Raw genomic sequence first — 24,386 nt, forward strand, 5'->3', positions numbered from 1 at the left:
AAATATCTCATGTCCTCAGTTACAAAACTCCCTCCTCTCCAGTTCTAGGACCAGGTGTTGAGAGATTAAATCTCACCTCTATTCTCCTAGAAAGATGCAACTGAAGTCAACTTCTCCCTGCCAGCCCCTGGCTGGAGGCTGCGGAGTCATTGACTCACACTACAACTTTGCTTTTTCCTTTAGCAAATTGGGTTCTACCAATTCTGGGGCTAGTCTACCTGGCTTCAGTGATCTGGCTGTGGTTCCAGACTGGCTGAAGGCCCAGCCCTGAAGCCCAGCTGGCTGCTGTGAGGGCAAGGCCAGCAGGGAAGCCTTGGCTTAGACAAATACCCCAGATACAGAAATAATACATGCCTGTGAATCCAGACTCATACAGGAAGCGTGACTCCGGCCATCATAGAGTATCTTGTGGGCTGGCACCTCTGCTGGTGAGGCTAGGGCCGGTGGCTAAGTGAGCAGAAACTATCTACTCATTGCCCGCTTTCCCCATGCAAGGATGGTCTATGCAGTTAGGACCACCTCATTTAGCTCCCAAAATAACCCTATGAGGTTGGTACTATTCTCCCATTCTGGAGAGAGACAAAATGAGAGCTAGAGATTAACCCACTCGCTCCAGCTAGTAAGCAGCAGAGTGAGGATTTAGACCTGGCTTAAATGGCTCAGCTCAACTTTTTATTGAAAGTCCACATATATTTGAAGGAAATGAAATCACTATCCCAAAGAGATATCTGCACCCTCATATTCTCTGCAGCATGATTCACCATCATTAAGAAGTAGAAACAACCTAAGAGTCTCTCAGTAAATGAATAGTTTTTTAAAAGGTGGTGTACATATATAATGGAGTATTATTCAGCCATAAAAAAAGAAGGAAATCCTGCAACAGCATGAATGGAAGTTAAGGGCATTATCCTAAGGGAAATAAGCCAGACAAAGACAAAGACTGTGTGATCTTACTTATGTGTGGAATCTAAAAAAACAAATAAAATGAACTCATAGAAGCAGAGTAGTAGTTGCCAGGGGTTGAGGATGGGGAAACGGGGAGATGCTGGTCAGAGGGTACAAACTTCTAGTTACAAGATACGTAAGGTCTGAGGATCCAATGTCCAGCAATGTCACTCTAGTTAACAGTACTGTATCGTAACACTTGAAAGTTGCTAAGGGAGTAGGTCTTAAAAGTTCTCACCACAAAAAAAAAAAAAAAAGAAAGAAAGAAAGAAAAGATAACTATGTGAGGTGATGGGATGTGTTAACTAACTTTATTGTGGTAAACATTTTGCAACATACACATATCAAATCATCATGTTGCACTGCTTACACTTACACAATGTTACATGTCATTTATATCTCAATAAAGCTGGGGGAGGGGAAGCCATGTATTAAATACTTCGGTTTTGCAGGTCAGGTGGTCTCTGCTGCTGAGATTCAACTCTGCCATTGCAGCATGAGGACAGTCATAGACAATACGTAAGTGAATGGGGGAGGATGTGCTCTAGTAATTTACTTACATAAATTTCTTTGTTTATTTACACAAATTGTGGCACATCCCTACAATGGAATATTATTCAGCCAGAAAAAAAGAATGATCCATGATAAGAAGTACCAATTCATGCCACAACACAGATGAGCCTCATAAATGTTATCCTGAGTGAAAAAGCAGCCAGACACCAAAAGTCACATAGTATCTGAGTCCATGTATGTGAAACGTCCAGAACAGGCAAACACATAGAGATAGAGAGCAGGTCAGTGGTTCCCAGAAGCTGGGAGACAAGTGACTGCTAATGGGTACAGGGTTTTATTTCCGGGTGATGGAAATGTTCTGGAACCATACAGAGGTGATGGTTGCACATTATGAATGTACTACATGCTATAGAATTATACACTTTGGGGTTTTTTAAGATTTTATTTATTTATTCATCAGAGACACAGAAAGAGAGGCAGAGACATAGGCAGAGGGAGAAGCAGGCTCCCCTCAGGGAGCCTGATGCGGGACTCGAGGATCCCAGGGCCCCAGGATCACGACCTGAGCTGAAGGCAGATGCTCAACCACTGAACCACCCAGGTGCCCCGAATTATACACTTTTAAATGGTTCAGTTTATATTGGGTGGATTTCACCTTGAAAAAACCCCAAAAGCAAAAAAAGACATTGTATACATAACAGGCTGTCATCTGCAGACTCCTGTTCTACATCTCTTAACAAAACCCAGAGCTGAAGAAAAAAAAAATGCAGGAATATAAAATCTTAGCTTAAAGCCCTGCATACTGCAGTTTTTATTATTAAAGATTATTATTATCAGGGTCTTCGTGACTATTCTTCTGCTACCAAAGTGAACATGGTTAACTCTGAAGTTGGCCCCAAGCCCAGTCTTGCCCAATTTCCTCTTCCTCTGGCCATGATCCCACCTTCACTTCAGATCCAGGGCCCAGGGCTGGATCAAGGCTACCTCCATTAGAGCTGTCCCCAGGCCCCAGACAACGACTATTCTCCTGAGACTAGTGGTCTCTCTGCAGCCTGGAGGGGCTTTGACCTGACAGGTGGTCCTCAGGAGTTATAAGGGAAGTAGGGGCAGGGAGTGGTGATTCGTCATGGGAATCCCAGCCTTTCTTGTAACTCCCAGGCCCAGCCCAGCCCAGGCCCTTTGGAGTGTGGGTACCTGCATGTGTGTGTGTACATGTTCGTGTTTCAGAATCCAATCCCAAACTGACCCCAGATCCTCAATCAGGAATTTTTATGCACTCAGCAATACTTCCCTGCCACCCACCTGGGCCCTGGCCTGTGCCAGGTACTTCTGGGCACTGTAAGAGGACCATGCATGTCCTAGTTTGGGGGAGATGGAACCTGACAGAGAAACTCCTAGCTCTGTATGAATGGGCCCAAGTCAAAGGGAGGTACCTTGGGCTAGAGAGCCAGGATGGGAAAAGGGGGGAACCAGGGGTAATCAGGGAGGCTTCCTGGAGGAAGGGTCCTACCCGAGGACACAAATCCCAGACAGGCTCTAAGGGAAATGCTGGCCAGCCATAACATGCTTCTAGCTTGGACTCTACCTAGCTTCTGCCACCAATTCCAAGCTTCAAAAGGGAATCAAGGCCGGCTGGCTGGCTGGCTGGCTGGCCCAGGAATTCTTGGGTGTGAAGTCACTCCACAGCAAGTCTGCAAACAGGTTCCCAGTGTGAATTACTCTGACCTTGACCCAGACACAGAATAGTGGAGTACTCCCCAGGTTTCAGCTATGTGACCTTGAGCAAGTTACTTAACCCCTCTGAGCTTACCTTCCGGCTGGGTAAAATGAGCATAAATGGATGGTGACATAAAGCCAGAAGGGTCCCCTGAGGCTACAATCGGTGAGAGACACAGAGAGACAAACCCAGCATCCATATGCCAAGGCAAGATCATTGCTAGGTAGACACTAGGTGGGGATCTCCTTAGCCACCCCATTTTGGGAGCACTAGCGGTAAAGCAAAGGAGACAAAGACAAGATCACAATTCCTGATTTTAACTTTCACCTCTGACACTAGTATGCCTCAGCACAGGGCTGTTCTTGATCCTGTCTTTCTCTAAAAAGTTGGTATTTTGTTTAACATGGATTTTTTTTTTTTTTGCATCCACTTTGGTCTTTTAAAATATCACATTAAAATATGACTTGATGGGGGATCCCTGGGTGGCTCAGCAGTTTAGCACCTGCCTTTAGGACCTGCTCAGGGCATGGTCCTGGAGACCCAGGATTGAGTCCCAGGTCGGGTTCCCTGCATGGAGCCTGCTTCTCCCTCTGCCTGGGTCTCTGCCTCTCTCTCTCTCTCTCTCTGTGTGTGTGTGTGTGTGTGTGTGTGTGTGTCTGTGTCTCTCATGAATAAATAAATAAAATCTTTTAAAAATATATGACTTAAAATATATATATATATATATATATATATATATATATATGACTTGATGACAGATGTTCAGCAACACCTTCAATTTTACACCCTAGGTGAATGCCTTCCTCTCCTCACTCAGCCCTCCCACCAGGTAGACATGCAGTCCAAATCCTCCATGTGGTTTTACCAGGCAGAGCCACCTTCTCTCCCTGCCCGCCCTTCCCCGCCCCTTTCTCCAAATCCTTGGAAACTGGGACGCAGAGATTTCCTTGGAATCCCCTGGGGAGTGGCCTCCATCCCCTCCCTCCCAGGGCACCTTACTCCCTGAGCCCCCACTGTGTGATGCTGGGTCCCCAGAGAGAGGATACTCTATATCTGCAGAAGCCCCCCCTTCCCCCTGGGGAATCCCAGGTCTGGCTCAGCCTGGGCATTCCCAGGCCCGCCCAGGGTCCGCCCCATGCTGAGTCCTCAGCCTGGTGGGCCTCCTGGAAACTCCCCAGGCTGGTTTCGGGGTGGGAGGCCCACAATGAAGCAATTCACACCGCAGCCCCAACCACTTGGAGCCCATCCCACCTGACACTGGGATAAAGGGGAGGCAGGTTCATCAGTACAGGACTCAGCCACCCACACTGCACCAGAAAAGAGGAGGACCCCTCACTGTCAACCCAGGTGAGCCCAGAAGCCAGCTTCTGGGACAAAGCCAGGGTCTTGAATGCTCCAGCCCCATCCCTGCTCCCCCGCTACCTTTGGATGCTTGGGCCCAGGACCTGGAACTGGGTAAGAGGTGATAGCTCCTGATACCAGGGGCTCAGAACAGGCTTCATCAAAAACAATCCCCAGCCCCTGCACCCACCCTTTGCCTGAGATTGAGGTGCTGGCAGCAAAGAAGGCAAGAGGCAGTCCCAACACAAGGTCTTTCCTTCTCTCTCTTCCACCAGCACAGCCGGTCTTACCAGTTGGGCAGGCAGGTGAGAGTCCCCTCTGGTGGCCAGCTGCAGCTCCAGAATAATAATTACAGGAAGTGAGTAGGGCTTGCTGGACTGGCCTCAGTCTACCTCTCTTGGGAATGGGCAGAGTTGTTGGAGTGTAAACTACTTGGGCTCCAGGCCCCTCCTGGGATGGGCCTGGCTTGCTGACCCTTGACCTCAGCCTGGGAGGGACAGGATAGGATGGGAGAGCCCCTGAAATCCAGATGACCTTGACCCATGGCACTCTGTTTCCATGCTTCCACTACCTCCCGCCCACAGCTCCGCAAGGGGCAGCCATGTCATTCACCCCTGGACTTTGACAGTAGCCAAAGGCACTGCTCAGTTCTCCATGCCTATCCTCTTCCAGTTCTGCCAAGGTCTCAGCTAAGGTCAACTGGAAATGCCCTTCAGAAGCTGGAACCCCCCAATGGTGGCCCAGGGTGTCCTCTGGATCCTGCTCGGATTGCTGCTGCGGCTGGAGCCAGGGACAGGTGGGTCAGAATGCAGAGATCTGGGGCCAGGACTCAGTGCTGCAAAAGTGGACTGCTGCCCCCTCTGTGTCCAGCCCTGTACAGGGTGACGCTGGATACCTCAGGAGGCCCCAGTCTCAAAGAACCTCCAGTCTCCAGATGCTCCCCGTGAGGTCAGGACAGAAGCTAGGGGAAGGGCTTGGGCCAGAAGAGCAAAAATCAGGAAAGTTTCCTGGAGGAGAGAACATAGATTTAGGACAGGAAGAAGGATAAAAACTCTACTTGATGGAGAAACAGGAAAGGGCATTTTAGGCAAAGAAAAGAACAAAGTTATAGAGGAATCATAGTGTAGACTGTCTGGAGAAGAACCTAGATTCTGGACAGTGTAAGGATTAAAACTTCCCGGGTTCAAATCCTGCCTCTGCCACTTCCTAGTTGTGTAACCCTATGCAGATGATTCAACCTCTCTGTGCTCACAGGGTCATTGTGAGGATTAATGGGGTTAAATTTTATAAGTCACCTAGAATGGTGCCTGACACATAGTAAATGTCTAATAATTATCAGCTATCATTCAACATCCCACTCAGCTCTGAGTCCAGCATTCCTAGGTTCTAGGTTCAGCCACTGACATTTCCCTCACTGGGCACAAGCCCACTCTCTCCCCTGGCCATCCCTAGAGACACCTTTCCCTCTAAAATCCCCCAAACTCCAATTCATCACGAAGAACTGTCCATTTCCCCCTCAAAACACCTGGGAACTCTGCCCATTTTTGTCTATCACACTGCTTCCACCCTGGCTTCAGCCACCTTCATTGCTTACACCCACACTGTGTCCCCTTCCCTACTCTAGCTTCCTCCAAGTCTGTGCTCCACAGGGTAGCCAAAGGGGCAATCTTAGAATATTAACCAGGCCATGTCTCTCTCCTGCTCATGAACCTGCCATGGCTCCCCAGTGCTCACTGATCGTCTAAGCTCCTTAACCTGTTATCTGTGCCTCAGTCTCCTCATCTACACAAGGACAGTGGTAGTGGTCATAGGGTTGTCTGATGAAGAGTTGGGGGCACTGAGAAAATGTGGAAGCAGCAGGGAGAGGAACAAGGGGGTGCTGGGCCACTGGGCTAATGTTGTTCCTCCTCCTGCAGCAACCTTACCCCTGCTCATGGACTCTGTCATCCAGGCCCTGGCTGAGCTGGAGCAGAAGGTACCAGCCACCAAGGCGAGCCATGTGGCTTCTGCGTGGCTGCTGTTAGTCCAGGACTCTGGCCCCCGTGATCTCCTCCATCACTTCCTGCTGGAGCGGCAAAATCTCAAAGCCACCAATCTGGATCCCCACCAAGTGAGCCCAGAGCTTAGAGCCCTCACCAAGGACATGGCCCAACATGGTATTCGGGACAGGCAGGAATATGGAGTGGTGCTGGCACCCGATGGCTCAACAGTGGCTGTGGAGCCTCTTCTGGCAGGACTGGAGGCAGGGCTACAGGGTCGCAGGGTTGTAAACCTGCCCTTGGACAGCACAGCCACCCCTCTGGATGCTGGAACCACCTTTCCAGACACTGGAGTCATGGTTCCTGATGTAAGAGCCACATCCCTAGAACCCAGGGATGCCCCCCCAGATGTCACCTCTGCAGATGTTGGAGCCACATCTCCAAATATTAAAGCCACTGATCTCGATGTCAAACCCACCTCTACAGGTATTAGACCTGGCTCTCCAGATGTCCCAGTCACCTCTCCAGATGTCCACACTTCCTTGCCAGGTGCCAAAGCCAGGTCCCCAACCACTGTGGACAGCCTCCTGGTGGTCACCCTGGCCAGAGACCTGGGTCTGTCCTTCCTCCAGGGCCCTCAGACCTGGAGCCATGCGGGCCTGGGGACTGAGGGTTGCTGGGATCAGCTATCTGCCCCCCGGACCTTCACACTCTTACACTCTGGGACATCGCCAGTCACCATGGCCTTCCTCAATGGGGCGCTGGATGGAGTCCTCCTTGGAGATTATCTCAGCCGAACCCCTGAGCCTAGGCCACCTCTCAGCCACCTGCTGAGCGAATACTATGGAGCCGGGGTGGCTGGAGATCCAGGATTTCGCAGCAACTTCCGACGGCAGAACACAGCTGCTCTAACTTCAACCCCCACCTTGACCCAGCAGGTATGGGGGGCCCTCATCCTGCTACAGAGGCTGGAGCCAACACACCCTCAGCTGAGGGGCATGAGCCAAGAACAGCTGGCAGAGGTGGCCACCAATGCTACCAAGGAATTCACTGAGGCCTTCCTGGGTGAGAAGGGTCCCCACGCCCTATGACCCTCACCCCCCAACACAGATACAGACACTCATAGCTTCATTTGGTCAGGGGGATCCAGGACCGATTGCAGAGGGAGAAAGAGCAGTTCAGGCTGGAGAGCCAGGGCAGCTGCACAGGTAAGGAAAGGCTAGATTTGAGTCTTAAAGGATGAATAAAAGTTCATTCCCCCCCCCACCGCCAAAAAAAAAGGCTGGGGGAGGTAGAGGGCATTTGAGGAGGTGGGCTCAGCACATACAAAGGCACAGAGGTTCAAGTGGAAGTTCAGCCAGTTACTCCTGTGCATCTTTAGGGAAGTTGCTTCACTTCTCCGAAACTCACCTTCTTTAGTGAAGCCTGGGAAGATCATTGGTTCCTCTTGGATGTGCTGGGTGGCTTAAAGACGAAGCAAGTAAAGCAAGTAGCACACAATCAGAGAATGATAAATGGGGGCTGAAATTCCTCTTTTCTCACTGTGGCTGTCCCTCCCCTAGAACTCAGAGCAGAGCCAGCTGCAGAGTGTTGAGTCCTGGATTGCAAAGGGCCTTAAAATAAGAGCTAAGATTCGTGGGGTTCATCCTCAAGGTGATGGGAAGCATAGCAGATATTGCAACGGAACTGAGATGCTGTTAAATTTAGTTTGGATCCCAGTGGGGGGGGGGGGGGTCTGGTGCGAGATGGACATGTCCTCAAGTCTGGAGGGATGGTCCATATGTGCGTTCTAATGGGGGTGTAGGCGGCGGGCAGAGAAACGCTGGCTGACCCCAGCCCTGGACTTCCTTCTCTGCAGGGTGCCCGGCCATCCACCCCCGTTGCCGCTGGGGCGCCGCGCCCTATCGGGGCAGCCCGAGGTCGCTGCAGCTGCCACTCGGGTTCCTGTACGTGCATCACACATACATTCCCGCGCCACCCTGCACGGATTTCGCGCACTGCGCCGCCGACATGCGCTCTATGCAGCACTTCCACCAGGATACCCGGGGTTGGGACGACATTGGCTACAGGTAAGCTGCGCGGGTGGGCTCTGGAACCTCTTAGGAGACAGACGGGGTGGGCGGGGCGGGGCCAGGGGCGGGGCTTGGACTGGAGCCAAGGGGGCGGGCCGGAGGAGGAGTTTGGGGAGAGCTGAGAAAGGTGAAAGGGGGCGTGGTCTTGACCCGGTCCTGGCTCTCGCGGTGGGATTCTTGGGTCTAGGGTAGGAGCTAGGAAAGGACGCAGGACCTGTGGTTAAGACCTGGGTCTGGGACGGAGCAGTGATGAAATATGACCTAAGGCTGAAAAGGTCTCTGAATTGGGCAGGAGCTGTACCTGAGACACCGAGGGCACAGGGTAGAAAGGGAGGTGGCCAATGCCGACGGACAGATCCAGAAAAATGGGATGGTTTCTGCAGTGGCACGTGGGGAGTGGGAGGAGGATGGACAGGGCAGAGCCACAGCGACCGAGCGGGACTTGGGTCAGGTGCAGAACTGGGGCGGGGGCCGGAGGAAAGGCGGGGCCGCCGTCGCGCCGCGTGGCGCCTGCTTCCCTCTTCCCCCTACAGTTTCGTGATAGGCTCAGACGGCTACGTGTACGAGGGCCGCGGCTGGCACTGGGTGGGCGCGCACACGCTCGGCCACAACTCTCGCGGCTTCGGCGTGGCCTTCGTGGGCAACTACACTGCGGAGCTGCCTACCGAGGCTGCGCTTCGCACCGTGCAGGACGTGCTCCCTGGCTGCGCAGTGCGCGCTGGCTTCCTGCGGCCCGACTACACGCTGCTTGGCCACCGCCAGCTCGTGCGCACTGACTGCCCCGGGGACGCGCTCTTCAACCTGCTGCGCACCTGGCCGCGCTTCGCAGCGGTGAGTACGAGACGCCGCACTACCTCAGCCTGTGGCCGGTCCCTCCGCACAAGCTCGGAGCGCAGCTCTGACCCCTGTCTGCCTGCAAAACCTCGGCAGGCCCCTGACTCCTTACTGTAACCCCTGTGCCCACACGCAGCCTCAGCCAGGTCCCCCTTGCAGTCCATCGATTCAGGCAACCTCGGCCCAGACTTCAGTCGTTCTACTTGCAACAGCCCCTGCCCACTGTCCTGCTCCTGTACAATCTCAGCTCAGCCCTGACCCAGCCAGCTTGTCCTTTATCCACTCCTAACACCCCTGCCCTCCCAACCAAGGCATGGACCCTGGCCCTACATAGCCCTACCTGCCTGCACAACCTCACCCAGAATACCCAACCTTGGCCTCACCCTCATCCCCTACCCAAAGGGCCCCCTGTCCACACAATGCTAACTTAGCCTGTGACCCTCTACAGAAAACCCTTTTGCCTGTGCAAACTCTGCCCAGCATCTAGTGCTGTCCTGCAGTGCTTTGCCCAATCTCAGCCCTGAAGATGCTTGCTCAGCCCCAGCCTCCCTGACCCCCGATGACAGCTCTTATGATGGAGCAGTCTACCTCCAGCCAGCACACCTAGCCCCTGACCTCGATTACCAAAAATTCTCTATATTCACACCTGCACATTCTCATGTTATCTGCACACTGCCACCTTATTTCATTAAGCTGGCCTGCAGCCGGCATTGCACCCACCCCCTAACTTTGGGGTCCCGTCCTCTTCCCTACCCAGGGTCCCACCATGACAGGGGCAGGCCCCTACTCCACAAGCCTCACACTCCCCTGTCTTTTCTAGAATGTGAATCCCAGAACAGCCAGGAGAGCCTCCTGGAGATCCAAAAGGAAGCCACCTCCAATGATCCTGCCAGCCACAGACCCCCAATAAAGAGACAGTGGAGGGGCACCCCGGTGGCTCAGTCGGTGAAGCATCTGCCTTCAGCTCAGGTCATGATCCTAGGGTCCTGGGATCGTGTCCTGCATCATCCTGCATCAGGTTCCCTGTTCCGCAGGAAGTCCTGCTTCTCCCTCTCCCTCTGCCTGCCGCTCCCCCCTGCTTGTGCATGTTGCCAAATAAATGAATAAAATATTTTTAAAAGAGAAAGTGGAAAGAAAGCCTGTATCTATGCATCATTTGTGTTTGCACACATTGTCTTACTTTGTGTTTGCCAAGAAGTGGACCTGACACAAGAATTTGAGTACAAGTAGTTTGGGAGGGGAAGGTGATCCTAGGACTTATCAGTTGGGGAGTGAGGAAGAGAGGTAGAGAAAGGAAGGCAGTCCTCTCAAGCAAGTTGGCACTGAAAGGACATGGAGCTCAATCCCACTGGAGACTTTGGGGGACAGTGTAAGACACACTCCTCAGAGTCATCCCACCCAAGAGAGGGGTGGAGTATTGATCCAAGGAAGCTGGGGTATTGATCCTCCAACCTTCAAAGTCATTGGTTAAGGGCTGATCTCAGGGAAGTATTAATTCTCTGACACTTTGGGGCTGCTTGTTGCATGGAGAGAGTGGACTCCATCATCAGAGAAAGACCTCCAGTAAAAATGCAGGGAGTTGGAAGTGAATCAGTAGTCAGTGAAGTGGGAAAGGCCCAGGGATACATCGGAACATAAGAAAACTCTAGGTGTTTGTGCAGTGAATGGATTGAGTGCAGTATGAATGAGGTGGGCATACCTAAGGTGTGTGCATCTGTGTGAACATGTCCAGCTCCAGGAAAGGGGCTTCTGGCCCTCACGGAATATTCTACTCCTTGGGACAGGTTCTAGAATTTGTAAGACACGGGGCAAAATGAAAATGCAGGGCTCCTTGTTCAAAACGCCAGAACTTTAAGACAGCAACAGCAAAGCATTAAATCAAACGCAGTGTGGTGCCCTTGTAAGCATGGGGGCCCTGGGTGACTGCTACGTGCCCATGAAAGTGGTCCAACTCACTCCACCCTGTGAATTCTGGTCACTTTTGCCTTTGCACAAACTGTTCCTTCTATTTGGCGTGCTCATCCCATGGTCAGCTCCGTATGCTTTGGGCCATAAGTATCACCTTTCCAGGGAGGCCCTCCTGGATTTTTCCACTTCTACTCAGCCTATACTCCAGTCTATTTCCCTCCAAGTCGTCCTCACTAGCTAGAAATGTCCTGCATTGATGTTCATCATCTGTTTCCCTCATTGGACTGTTGAGTTCCAAGAGGAGGGCAAGAGCCAAGCTTTTTTAGTCCCCTGTGGCTTCTCCAGCACCTAGTACATAGTAGACACTCAGGAAACATTTATTGAGTAAACAGAGGCTCCTATTATGAGCCTTCTGGAGCTAATGTTGTCATCTTGTTGTACAAATAAGGAAACCGAGGCTCACGGAGAGGAAGTGACTTGCCTGAGGTCACAGCGAGAAAAGGACCAGCTGGTACTAGAACGCACCCCTGGTCCAGAATTCAACCAGTCCTAATGCTGACTCACTCACTTCTTAGAACAGCATTTGTTCACCTCTTTTTTATAAGTAAACACTTACTTTAGATACAACAGAGAGGGACATCTGGGTGGCTCAGCGGTTGAGGGTCTGCCTTAGGCCCAGGGCGTGATCCTGGGGTTCTGGGGGTCGAGTCCTACATCGAGCTCCCTGCATGGAGCCTGCTCTCCCTCTGCCTCTCTCTCTGTCTCATGAATAAATAAAATCTTAAAAAAAAAAAGTACAACAGAGATACAGGAAAATGCACTGAACTGTATAGCCCAATAAATTTCCACAACAGGGGATGCCTGTGTAGCTCAGCGCACCTGCCTTCCACTCAGGGCGTGATCCTGGAGTCCTGGGATCAAGTCCCATATCGGGCTCCCTGCGTGGAGCTTGCTTCTCTCTCTGCCTCTCTCTCTGCCTATGTCTCTGTCTTACTCTCTCTGAGTGTCTCTCATGAATAATAAAAATCTTTAAAAATTTTTTCACAACAGAACACACCCATGTAACCAGCACCCACCCAGTTCAAGAAACGGGACATGTTAAATTTGTTATGTGACTTTTGCCACCATTAGAAAAAAAGGAAAAAAAAAAGATCAATTTCCAGAAGTTTCCCGCATGCTCCTCTACCCTCTTCCAAAGGAAACTGACAGGGCAGCCCCTGTGGCCCAGTGGTTTAGAGCCGCCCTCAGCCCAGGGCCTGATCCTGGAAACCCCAGGATCAAGTCCCACGTCAGGCTCCCTGCATGAAGCCTGCTGCTCCCTCTGCCTGTGTCTCTGCCTCTCTCTCTCTCTCTTTCTCTCTCTCTCTGTATCTCATGAATAAATAAAATAAAATCTTTAAAAAACAAACAAACAAACAAACAAAGGAAACCAACATTCTGACTTGTTCCACCCAGTTTTGCCTCCTTTGCGACTTAATATAAAAGGGACCACACAGTATTTACTCTCCATTTGTGACTCATCCAAGTTCAGTCCTCCAGCAGTTTGCTCGTTTTGTTGCTGCGTGGTATCCCACTGTGGAAGAGATCACAATTGATCCATTCTAGAGTAGATGGACACTTGACTTGCCTCCAGTTTGGGGCTATTTCAGAGTGTTAGTGGGCATGTCTATTGGGTGTATATCTAGCACTATAAATGCAAGGCCAGAAGAGAGGTGTATAGTCAATGTTAGGAGATCAAGACAGTTTTCCGACTTCGGTGAATTGATCTACACTCTGACCAGCAGTGGAGGAGAGCTCCAGGTGCTCTGTGTTCTCACCAGCACTTGGTCAGTTATGTACCCATTTTGCAGAGATGGCATCTGAGGCTCAGAGAGAGGAATCGCTGCCTCCCGATCAGCAAGAGATTGTGGGTCCTGCTCTGTCACCTCCTCTCCCTCCCTCATCCTGCCGCCACTGTGCCCTCCCAGCCAGGCTGTGGGGTGGGGTGGGACAGACAGGGTCACGTGGAGTTGCGTTCAGCGGGAGGAAGCCAGGCAGGGTACAGACGCTGCTGATTTTGGGGCTGGTCTACAAATCAAGGTAAGGGAGGGACTGCATGTGGCCACGGAGAGGGTTCCTGGAGGGAGGAGCTGAGAGTGGGGAGGGGGCCAAGATGAGGACAGCATACGGGAACATACTGGGCAGCACTGTCACCCTCTTGCCCCCCAGGAGAACCGCTGCCATGGAACCACCATCACCCTGCAAGGCCTCCCAAACCCAGCCTGCAGCTTCGTCCCCGATAACCTCCTACCGCTGGCACACGGGGGGCGATGGGGAGAAAGTAGCTGGAGGGTCCCGCTGGGGCCGACTTGCAAGCTGGGGGCGGGCGCTAAGCCACCAGGAGCCCATGGTCAGCAGCCAGCCTGCCTCCCGCTCGCTGTTCCGTCGTGTCCTCTCTTCGCCCCCCAAGGAGTCACGCACAAGCCGCCTGCGGCTATCCAAGACCCTCTGGGGAAAACATAAGAGCCCGCCGCTGGAGCCAGAGCCAGAGCCAGAAGCCCCAGGTACATGGCTCCCCCACCCAGGCTGGGAGGCCGGATGCTGGGCGTATGTCTGCCTCCGGAGCATCAGCTCTACAGACACAGGAAGTTGTGGGGAGTGCAGAAGCCCAACAGGAAGTGGCTGGGGCCCAGCTGCCCTCTTCCCTCTCACATGGGGACTAGAGGTGGGGGGAGTGGCCGGGAACCTGTGGGCTGGGGGTCCATCCTGGGGAAGGGAGAGGAAAGAGACGGAGGGTGGCACTGTCCAGACGCTAAATGGCTCTTGGCCCTAATGGGTCTCTCCTCATATCCAGCAGCTCAGGCTCATCCTCTCTGGCTTGGCCATCCACCTCAGCCACCTCTTACTCTCTTGCCCCCTGGCCTCCGTATCTTCAGTTTCTTCACCTCTTTGAACCTCAGTTTCTCCATTTAACTGATGGAGATCCTAATCCCTACCTTAAAGCATATATTATTTCATTTGCTCATATTCAATCATTCATTCATTCATTTATTCATTCATTCACTCATCCAAACAGAGGTCTGTTGCACATTTACTACATGCCAGGCCTTGACGTAGGCACTAAGGACACAGCAGTGAACAAAACAGGTGAAACTGCCTACCCCACATAGTTCACTCACAGTGTAGTGGGCATGACAGACAGTAAACAAGCAAACCAAAATGACAGATGGGGCTGTTCCACAGAGAGATCTAGAGGAGAAAGGGATGCCACAAAGACTGGAGTTCAGGAATGTAGCACTAGCCCAGGGCCCAACATGTTTTAAATGATCTGTTAACAAGTTATTTATTCCCCTGATGGGAAAACAATAGGATGGACAGGTAACCTGGAAGGGTTGATTCAGCCCATCGATTCCTGTCTATTCCTGGAAGCTCATTTCTCACTGTTCATATTCCCATTTTGCAGAGGCATTCCCTTCAACCCCCTCCAGGGTATCCGGTATTGCTCAAAACATAGTATGGAGAGAGAGTTCTCCAACAAGCAGGACTGCTCCCCCCCACCCACCCCCCCTGCTGCTCAAACACTTCCCATGGCTCCCCATTACCCCCCAGGATAAAACCTCCAGTTCTCTAACTGGCATCCAAGATTCTGAACCACTCTCAACCTGGATCTTCCCCCTCTAGCCTCTGAGCCCTCTGGGCCCTTCCTACCTTTCCTGGGCCTTGTCATCTCCAAGCCTTTGCAACCAAGCTGTTCCTGCCCTTGTCTCCTCCAGCTCTGTCAAAATCCAACCTGCTCTTCAAGCCTACCATCTCTGGAGGCTTTCCCTGTCCCACTGCACCACCACCTCCCCCTACTCTGATCTTTTTTCTATTCCTCTCTTTTTTTTTTAAGATTTTTATTTATTATTTATTCATGATAGACATAGAGAGAGAGAGACAGGCAGACAGAGGCAGAGACACAGGCAGAAGGAGAAGCAGGCTCCACGGAGGGAGCCCGACGTGGGACTCGATCCCAGGACTCCAGGATCGCGCCCTGGGCCAAAGGCAGGCGCCAAACCGCTGAGCCACCCAGGGATCCCCTTTCTATTCCTCTCTTAAACGTTGAATGCTTTCCACCTTAGATTAGTTATTTATGTAAGGAACCAAGGATGCTGTCTTGTTGTTTAACCTCTTGGACCTACCTACTGTCTTGGTTAAGAGAAGAATGCTTGTGTTTGAAGCCCAGCTCAACCACTTCACAAGCTGTGCGACCCTGGGCACGCCACTCAACCTCTGTGGTTTTCAGTTTCCTCCTTGGCAAAATGGGGATTATAAAAGCCCTTGAACGGCTTTTGGAGGATTAAATGAGAGAAGGCACCAGGAGCAGTAAACACCATATAGGGCACACGTGTCTACTCCCCATGGCCTGTGGGGATAAGGGCCAGAGAGGGGTGGAAACTTGTCCAACAACAGCCTGGCAAGGCTGCTGGGTGGGCTGGGGTTGGGAAGAGAGGAGACACCTGGGAGGGAACACCTGATGAACCTCTGCAAATGGAGAGGGTCCTCTGAGGGAGAGGAAAGGACTCCCAGATCCCTGGTACCAACTCCTCTACTCAGAGCCTGAGCCGGAGCCAGAGACCCCTGCCCCACAGATCCCTGAGGCCCCCACGCCTGACGTACCCATCTGGAACATTGGGGCCTTCACCCTTCTCGATGGGAAGCTGGTGCTGCTTGGGGGTGAGGAGGAGGTGAGAAGGGTCACAGGGGCAAGAGGGAGGGAAGAAGAGGGTGAGAAGGAGATAGATGAGTGGGGGGAGGAGAGGATAATGGAAAGGGGCCTGCCTCCTCTTTATGACTTCCCACTCTTATGGACAACAGGGTCCTCGCCGGTCCCGGGCGGGGAGTGCTAGCTCTGAGGGCAGCATCCAGGTAGCCATGGGGAACCTCAGGGATCCAGGTAAGTGTCAGAGGTGTGGAGGGCTGGGGCATTTGGGAGGATGTCAAGGTGGAGCAGAATCCAAGACAATCCCATCCCCTCACCTTCCCACCCCTGACCACCTACAGATCGGATCCCTGGGAAGACTGAGCCCGATGCTGCTGGCCCCAACCAGGTCCACAACGTTCGGGTAAGGCATCCACCCAGTGGGAGGTGGAGGGGAGAGCAAAGACTCCCAGACGCTCAGAAATGAACGGGGACTCTTACTTGGTGGTCTTGGGCAGCTCACTTTTTTGGCCCTCACGGTCTCTGGCAGTCAAATGGAACTAATGAGAGAAACCCCCCTCGGGGCTGTTTATGAGACATCAACAGAGAATGCAGAAAAGCATAGGATGGATGCTTTAGATAAGGGAGCTATAGGTTGCCTTTATTACTACAGCATTAGTATTGTGGTCCCCCCAAACCGACAGGCCAACCAGGACACCTTGGGGCGGAAAGAAGCTGAGGAGGGAGAATAGGATTCTAGCCAGCTGATAGCCCCCTTCCCGCAGGGATTGCTCAAGCGGCTGAAAGAGAAGAAAAAGGCCAGGTCGGAGATGGGAGCCAGTGCCTCTCGGGATGGGTAAGAGTCTCTGAGGGGCCCAAGGGGCTGGGATTACACATTCCCCCACCACTTCCACCTGCCTACCATTCCTACCTTCACCAAATACCTCCCATTGGCCCCTCTGTGTCCATGTTGAGCGATGCTGGAGTTACTGAAAGACCCTGGCCTGGGAGTGTCAGGGAAGGGACCACTGAGCTGAGATCTGAAGGATGGATGGAAGTTCTCCAGCCCAGGAGGGGCAGGAAACGCATTCCAGGCAGGACACAGGGACCACAAAGGCCAAAAGGCCAGATGAAGTGACAAAAACAAGGCCAGGATGACTGGAACTCAGAGAAAGGGATTAAGTGCAGGGAAATGTGGCCAAAAGGCGACAAGGGCTGTACTATATAAGGTGACACAGGTTACCATGAGGAGTTGAGTTTTTATCCTAAAAACGAAGAGTTCAAGTCCAGTTTAGGTTCAAGTTCATCCTGACCTCTCTCCACCCTTCAGGCGATAGGGGGTGGGTTGGTGGGGAGGAGGGAAGGATGACCACTTGTTCAATCGCCCCTTCCCCGGATCCCTCAGTGCTCTGGGCTCTCGGGAATCGCTGGCCACACTCTCCGAGCTGGACCTGGGTGCTGAGCGGGATGTGCGGATCTGGCCCCTGCACCCCAGCCTCCTGGAGGAGCCTCACTGCTTCCAGGTAAATGCAGACAACTCTCCACCTTACCCCGACCCTTGGGTTCTACTCTTGGCCTCAACCACACCCCTGAATCCGCATCCCCAACAGGTAACGTGGGCAGGCGGGAGCCGCTGCTTCTCTTGTCGCTCGGCGGCTGAGAGAGACCGCTGGATCGAGGACCTTCGCCGCCACTTCCAGCCCAGCCAGGTCAGTACCAGCAGTGAAGTTGGACGTGGAGGCCCTGCCCTCCCCCTCCCCAACCCTCCCCAGCAACCCAAGCCCCCGCCCGCGCCCTAACCCTGCCTCTTAGACACACCTGCCCGCTAACACTTTGCAACCACTCGGAGACCCTCCCCAGATCCCGCCTATTACCAGCCCCTGGCACACACAACCCCATCCCTTCAATTCAATCCGGGACCTAGTAGCACCCAAAGCTCCGCCTACCCGGCAAACGCCAAGTCCCCACCCCGCGGCTGCTCTTCCACCCCTTGAGCTCGGATCTCTTCGCCGGGACCCAGTAACGCTGGAGGGCTTTCACAGAACCACCTTGAGACCGCCGTGGCCCTTGTCTTCCCCCAAGGGCCCAGCGATCTCCCTGGGGGCATGGTGTCCCACGTCGAGCACCGACGCCTCCCCCCCTACCCCACTCCGGTCTGCAGGACAACGTGGAGCGGGAAGAGACGTGGTTGAGCGTGTGGGTGCACGAGGCAAAGGGGCTGCCCCGAGCGGCGGCGACCGCAGGCGTGCGCACCGAGCTGTGGCTGGACGGCGCGCTGCTGGCGCGCACAGCGCCACGGGCTGGCCCGAGCCAGCTCTTCTGGGCCGAGCGCTTCCACTTCGAGGCGCTGCCGCCGGCGCGTCGCCTGTCGTTACGGCTGCACGGAGTCGGCCCGGGAGGAGCGGCGCTAGGCCGCGTGGCGCTGACACTGGAAGAGCTGGGCGTCCCCCGCGCGCCCGCCGCGGGCCTGGAGCGCTGGTTCCCGCTGCTCGGGGCGCCAGCAGGCGCGGCGCTGCGAGCGCGGATCCGGGCGCGGCGCCTGCGCGTGCTGCCGTCCGAGCGCTACAAGGAGCTGGCGGAGTTCCTCACCTTCCACTACGCGCGCCTCTGCGGGGCGCTGGAGCCCGCGCTGTCCGCCCAGGCCAAGGAGGAGCTGGCGGCTGCCATGGTGCGAGTGCTGCAGGCCACCGGCCGGGCGCAGGTGCGGCGCTGCGACGGGGCGGACCCGAGTGACCAGAGGCTGGCTGATCTCGCGCTCCGGGGAGCAGGGTGGGAGGGTACTGGTGGCTGGGGACCCCGGTGGCAAGGAGGAGGGGCGGGGCACCACAAGGGGCGGGGCCTGCGCCTCAGCTACGAGGGGCGGGGCCTGAACTGAGCCTCCGAGCCGAAAGATTTAATTTCTGCAGCGAGGGCTGGAGGTTCCAACCTCGTGAGCCTTAGCAGTGAGGACTGGGCCTGAGCAGCAGGTATGAGGGGGCGGGGCCTGTGTCCCAGGTGTGAGTGATAGGCCAAGGGCTTGTATGCCCGGGTTCAGTCCGCTCCCCGCGCAACGTGAACTCCAATATACCCAGGCACTGGTGACAGACCTGGGCACCGCAGAGCTGGCACGCAGTGGAGGCCGTGAGGCGCTGCTATTCCGGGAAAATACGTTAGCCACCAAGGCCATCGATGAGTACATGAAGCTGGTGGCACAAGATTACCTCCAAAAGACTCTGGGTGAGCCAGAGGGTGGATGTCCGAAGCCATCTGGGCGGGCTAGGAAACCCCACGGGGGACCTGGGAGCTCCTAGGTAACCTGGATGCCGGGAATGGGTAGTGCCTTAGAGGGTGCTGGAATCCTGGAAGCAACTGGGGGTCCCCCAGAGATGTTAGGTATCTCCAGAGAAAACTGGAGACAGAGTTGGAGGCTGAGTGCAGTGGGTTCCAGTGGTCACTGGCCCCTGGCCCCTTGTTTGGCTGTGCTGAACTGCAGGGCAGGTCGTGCTGCGTCTCTGCGCTTCCACTGAGGACTGTGAGGTGGACCCCAGCAAGTGCCCGGCCCCAGAGCTGCCACAGCACCAGGCCAGACTGAGAAACAGTTGTGAAGAAGTCTTCCAAAACATCATCCACTCCTACAAGTGAGAATCAGGGCCCCAGCACCTGAGCCTAGCTAGCCCTACTTCTCAGCCACTGTGCTAATTACCCTGAACCCCAGTTGGAGTTGCCAGATAAAATAAAGGATGCCCAGTTAAATGGGATGCATGCAAAATTTGGGACATACTTATACTAAAAAATTACTCATTTTTACATGAAATTGAAGTTTAACTGAAGTTGTTCCCTAAATCTGGTAACCCATTCCCAATGTCATGTCAGCTTGGGGTTACTGACCCCAAGCAACCTAGGACTCAATTCCTTGTCCTCTAACTATAGGTGACCCCATACCCTAATTCCTTGCCACCTGACCTCAGTTAACATAGGACCTCTGATTCCAGGTGATGCTAAACCCCCCAATTCCATGACCCTTGACCTTAAATGACCCCATACCCCAAATATCATGCAACTGATCACAAGAAACCTGGGATTCCAATTCCTTAAACTCCCACCCTAGGTTAACCTATATATCCAGTCCCATGTCACTTGGGATATCAACACCATGATTTCTGAACCTACGTGACCCTGTAACCTCAAGCCTATCCCACTTAATACTGTGTTATCTGGCATGCCAATCTCATGATCCCTTATAGCTATATCCCAGGCTCATGGACTGTATCCCCTTGTGACCTTGTATCTACCCCCCTCCAAGATTACTGAGTCCAGAATAACTATAGCATAAATCCTGACCCCAAGCATTATTATCCTCAATGTCTCTAATCCTGGAACCCATAGTGCAGGTGACTCCTGACTTCTGACCTTAAAACTTTGACATGAATATGACCTCTATATCCATACCCTCTCCTTTGACCATTGCCTCTTCTGCCCCAGCTGGTTTCCAGCAGAGCTGGGCACTGTGTTCTCAGGCTGGCGAGAAGCATGTAAGGCACGTGGCTCTGAGGCACTGGGCCCCCGACTGGTATGTGCCTCCCTCTTCCTGAGGCTCCTGTGTCCTGCCATCCTGGCACCCAGCCTCTTTGGTCTGGCATCAGAGCACCCTGCACCTAGCCCAGCCCGCGCCCTCACGCTGATTGCCAAGGTCATCCAGAACCTCGCCAACAGTGCCCCGTAGGTGCTGGGAGGAAGTGGGGGTGGGGGGCATGCCTGGGCAGTGAGGTTACAGATGCCTGGTCTGACCAACCCAGTCCGACCTCTGCCCAGGTTTGGTGAGAAGGAGGCCTACATGGGCTTCATGAATAGCTTTCTGGAGGATCACGGACCAGCCATGCAACACTTCCTGGACCAAGTGGCCATGGTGGATGTGGATGCAGCACCCAGTGGCTACCAGGGCAGCAGTGACTTAGCCCTCCAGCTGGCGGTCCTGCATGCCCAGCTCTGTACCATCTTTGCTGAACTTGACCAGGTATGGTGGGAGCCCAGAGCCCAGGGTTTGGGGTAGGGAGGCAAGAGGGCAGGGAGCCTATGGTCCTGAGAGCTTGCTTACCATTGTCCCTGCATACATCGTCAGGCAACCTGTGACAGCCTGGAACCACTGCCCACCATCCTGCGAGCCATTGAGGAGGGCCGGCCTGTACCTGTGACTGTGCCGATGCGTCTCCCACCACCCCGAGCCCAGGTTCACTCCAGGTAACCTACCTGCCTCAAGTGTGGCCCACTTCTGATGGGTGAGAGCATAAGCAGGACCAAAGGCAAGCACAGGGTGAGACGGGCCAGAGGTGAAGACACGATCATGACAGAGGTCAAGAACAGGGTCAGGTTGGGATTCACTGTCAGAAACAGTGTTGCATAAAGATCAGAGGCTGGAGATGGGGTCATCCAAGGGATCAGAGAGAGGTTCACGTTATAGTCAGAAGCCAGGTACTGGGTCAGATTGAAGTCCAAGGTGGGGATTGGTCATTGCAGAGGTCAGGGAGAGGTCACATGTGGGATCACACAGAGAAAGTGACATTGTGGTCAGTGATGAGGGTCAGGTTTCAGTGAAAGGTTGTAGATGGGGTCAGATCAGGGTCAGATATTAAGATGCACCATCAAGGGTCAGGAGTAGGTGCATATGGTAAGCAGAGGTCAGGCCCAGGGCCAAATGGGGTCAACAGTTATAGGTAAAGTCATTCGGTCAGAGATCAGGGACCATGGTCTGTGAGGAGGCAGAGACAGGGTCAGCTTAAGGTCAGAGGTCAGGTACAAAAGGGGGGTCAGACAGGGAAGGAAGATGGTATCCCTGTGAGCAGAGGTCAAGCCCGGGTCAGATTGGAATTAGAGGTTATAGAGATGGTCATAGAGAGGACAGTATTGTCAGAAATCCAGAAGAGGGTCAGAGATCAAACTGATTCCATTAGTGACAAGGTCACACAGAAGTAAGATATTAGAAGTGGAGTCATTTCTGGCCAGGGGTCAGCTCAGAGGCCAGTCAAGGATCTGAGCTCTCCCATTCCACCCCCAGCTTCTCTGCAGGGGAGAAGCCAGGCTTCCTGGCTCCCCGGGATCTCCCCAAGCACACCCCTCTCATTTCCAAGAGCCAGTCTCTACGCAGCGTTCACGGCGCAGGGAGTTGGGCGCGACAGCAGCCAGAAGAAGAGCGTCCCCCGCGGCTGCCCCGGCCAGTGCAGCGCACGCAGAGCGTCCCGGCTGGCCGCCCCGCTCGTCGCCGCCCCTCTGCAGGACCCCGGCCACGACCCAAAAGCTCGCTACGCACGGGGCCCGCTCCCCGCGGCCGGCCCTGGACCGGGGCCTCAGCATCGTTGCCTCGGAAGCCGTCGGTGCCCTGGCAGCGCCAGCTGGACCAGCCGCGGGACAGAGACCAGGCGACGGGCACGCACCGACCTGTGGGCAAGGTGAGGTCCAGCTCAGGTCTGCGCACGGAGAGGAATGACGGGACTGGGAAGACAGAAAAACCAGGCAGGTCTGGGTTCAAATAGCAAGCTGTCTGCGCTGTGTGACCTCGGGCCTGGTGCAACCCTCTCTGAGCCTCAGTTTGCTCCTCTGTAAAACGGGAGCGAGGTTTCCTTACCCGGCAGGGCAGTGAGAAGGCAGAGAGCAGGGGACAAGGAGGTCAGGGTTTTTCGGGGAGGAGATGGGGCGGGACGACGGGTCAGGTGATAGCTGCTCCCTCCCCACAGTTGGCAGAACTACAGTGTGAGGTGGCCGCTCTGCGCGAGGAACAGAAGGCTCTGTCCGGCCTCGTGGAGTCGCTAAGCACCCACATCCAGGCCTTGACGGAGAAGCAGGAGCAGCTTCAGCGCCAGCTTCAAGACCTGGACGCCAGGCTCCGAGAAGGGTGAGCCCCGCCCCCTCCATTAGCTCTGCCCCCGGGTGAGCCGGCTGTAATCAGATCTGCCCAGGCTCCACTTCCATTCGGGCCCTGCCTCTCAATCACAGCCAAGCACTCCTGGCAAGCCACGCCCCCTTCCAGCCCCGCCCCGACACACCTGTCTCGCCCGGCCTCTTGGTCAGCTCCGCCCACCCCAGGTGGCTGGCGAGTCCTACCTTCCACGCCCGACTCCTCAATCAGTCCCTCCCAAACAGGTTGGTCCCGGGTCTCTCAGTCTGGGCACACCTTCATCTTTGTCACCACCTCACCCTCGACTCGCCAAGCCCCGCCCCCAAGAGTTGGTTGGTCCTTTCATCCCAGCCATTCAAGGCTCTGATTCAGCCCGGCTACAAGTTTATATAGGCCCCGCCCCCTAGCGTGGCAAACCCCGCCTCCAGACAAGCCCCGCCCCCAAAATTCCTGGCTGTCCAACCAGGGAGGGGAGTTTCTGGAGGGGAGTTTCTCAGTCTTTGACCCTCCCCTCTTGCCCCTGATCCCCACAGGACCCCTCAGCTGGATCAAGAGCGTGGCCCTCCAAGCAGTGAGGATCACCGTCTGCGAAGTCTGGTGAGACCCCTGCCCTAGCCCTGGGGAAGATCTAGGCGGGGAGGGAACCAGGGTTGGGGTGCAACCCTCCCCTGCCTCCGAGCCCACAGCCACTGCCTCTCCAGGAGCGCCGCCTGGCTGAGATGGAGAATACTCAGGCCCAGTTGAGGAATGTGGTCCAGAACCTGCAGCTTCTTCCCAGAACGTCGGGATCCCGGAGCCAGCCCCTACCCCTCAAACCACCCTGCATCAACGGAGATACCACTTGAGCTGCCCACGCTGTTCCACGTGGTCTGGGAGCTGTCTTAAAAGGCCTGTACAACCCCTGCCTCAGCCCTACAGTGGCCTAGAGTGGAAAGTGGAGCCATATGTCAACCAGTCTGGCACTGTGAGGTTACCCAGTAAAATTCTGATTTCAGTAAAATGGATGGATTTTTTTTTTTTTGCCCCCAAGTGTTGCCGAACAGAAAGCACCCCTCTCCCACCATTCAAGTCTCCCAAATTATCTCCTAATTAGAGGTCTCATGGAAGGGACAATATAAGGAGATTTTCACCAGCTGTGTGACCTTAGACCTTTACTCTCTTAGAGCCTCAATTTCCTCATCTGTAAAATGGATCTAAAGTTTCTTACACAGAAGACCCATTGTTTAAGGTGTTCAATAAAAGGTATTTGTCATTGTTAGGGGCGGCACCTGCTTCTGAATGAAGCCCAGGTCTCAGATGAGAGCATCTTCCTAGGCCCCCAAATCCCACACCAACTCCCTCATAGCTGGAAGAGCATGGGTCTGGGAGGCAGATAAAGGAAAGGGTGAGTAGGTATGGAGACAGTTGAGCTCTATGGCTGTTGGTTGGGTAAATGACTGGGCATTTGAAACATGGGTGAGGGGTAAGGTGAATGGGACAATAGGCAGAAAAATAGATTAGCATTTGGTGGATATCTGCCCTGGTAGGTGAGTAAGTAGGCAGTTAGCTG

At 54.1% G+C, this 24,386-nt stretch overlaps 3 protein-coding genes across 3 annotated transcripts in view; 2 read left to right on the forward strand and 1 right to left on the reverse strand.

Annotated features, from left to right (window-relative positions):
• Positions 1-23,151, reverse strand: part of CYP4F22 (cytochrome P450 family 4 subfamily F member 22) — a 69,060-nt gene extending 45,909 nt beyond the window's left edge. Inside the window, exon 1 of the mRNA XM_038567007.1 lies at positions 23,044-23,151. The gene's annotated coding sequence lies outside the window, so the exon portion shown is untranslated. The remainder of the gene's footprint in view (positions 1-23,043) is intronic.
• PGLYRP2 (peptidoglycan recognition protein 2) lies at positions 5,142-10,451 on the forward strand. Its single transcript, XM_038567006.1, has 5 exons — positions 5,142-5,312; positions 6,433-7,560; positions 8,354-8,564; positions 9,101-9,398; positions 10,222-10,451. The coding sequence occupies exons 1-5, from the start codon at positions 5,222-5,224 to the stop codon at positions 10,309-10,311; spliced, it is 1,818 nt and encodes a 605-aa protein (XP_038422934.1). The 5' UTR covers positions 5,142-5,221; the 3' UTR covers positions 10,312-10,451.
• On the forward strand, positions 13,278-23,969 carry RASAL3 (RAS protein activator like 3). Its single transcript, XM_038567005.1, has 18 exons — positions 13,278-13,388; positions 13,518-13,852; positions 15,885-16,015; positions 16,146-16,224; positions 16,332-16,393; positions 16,755-16,825; positions 17,375-17,492; positions 17,580-17,678; positions 18,131-18,670; positions 19,041-19,185; positions 19,442-19,586; positions 20,431-20,667; positions 20,761-20,962; positions 21,068-21,186; positions 22,001-22,391; positions 22,677-22,834; positions 23,371-23,434; positions 23,539-23,969. The coding sequence occupies exons 2-18, from the start codon at positions 13,531-13,533 to the stop codon at positions 23,680-23,682; spliced, it is 3,027 nt and encodes a 1,008-aa protein (XP_038422933.1). The 5' UTR covers positions 13,278-13,388; positions 13,518-13,530; the 3' UTR covers positions 23,683-23,969.
• Positions 23,970-24,386: the final 417 nt, after the last annotated feature.

Source organism: Canis lupus, chromosome 20, assembly GCF_011100685.1.
Source record: "Canis lupus familiaris isolate Mischka breed German Shepherd chromosome 20, alternate assembly UU_Cfam_GSD_1.0, whole genome shotgun sequence".
In the NCBI taxonomy this organism is placed as follows: domain Eukaryota; kingdom Metazoa; phylum Chordata; class Mammalia; order Carnivora; family Canidae; genus Canis; species Canis lupus.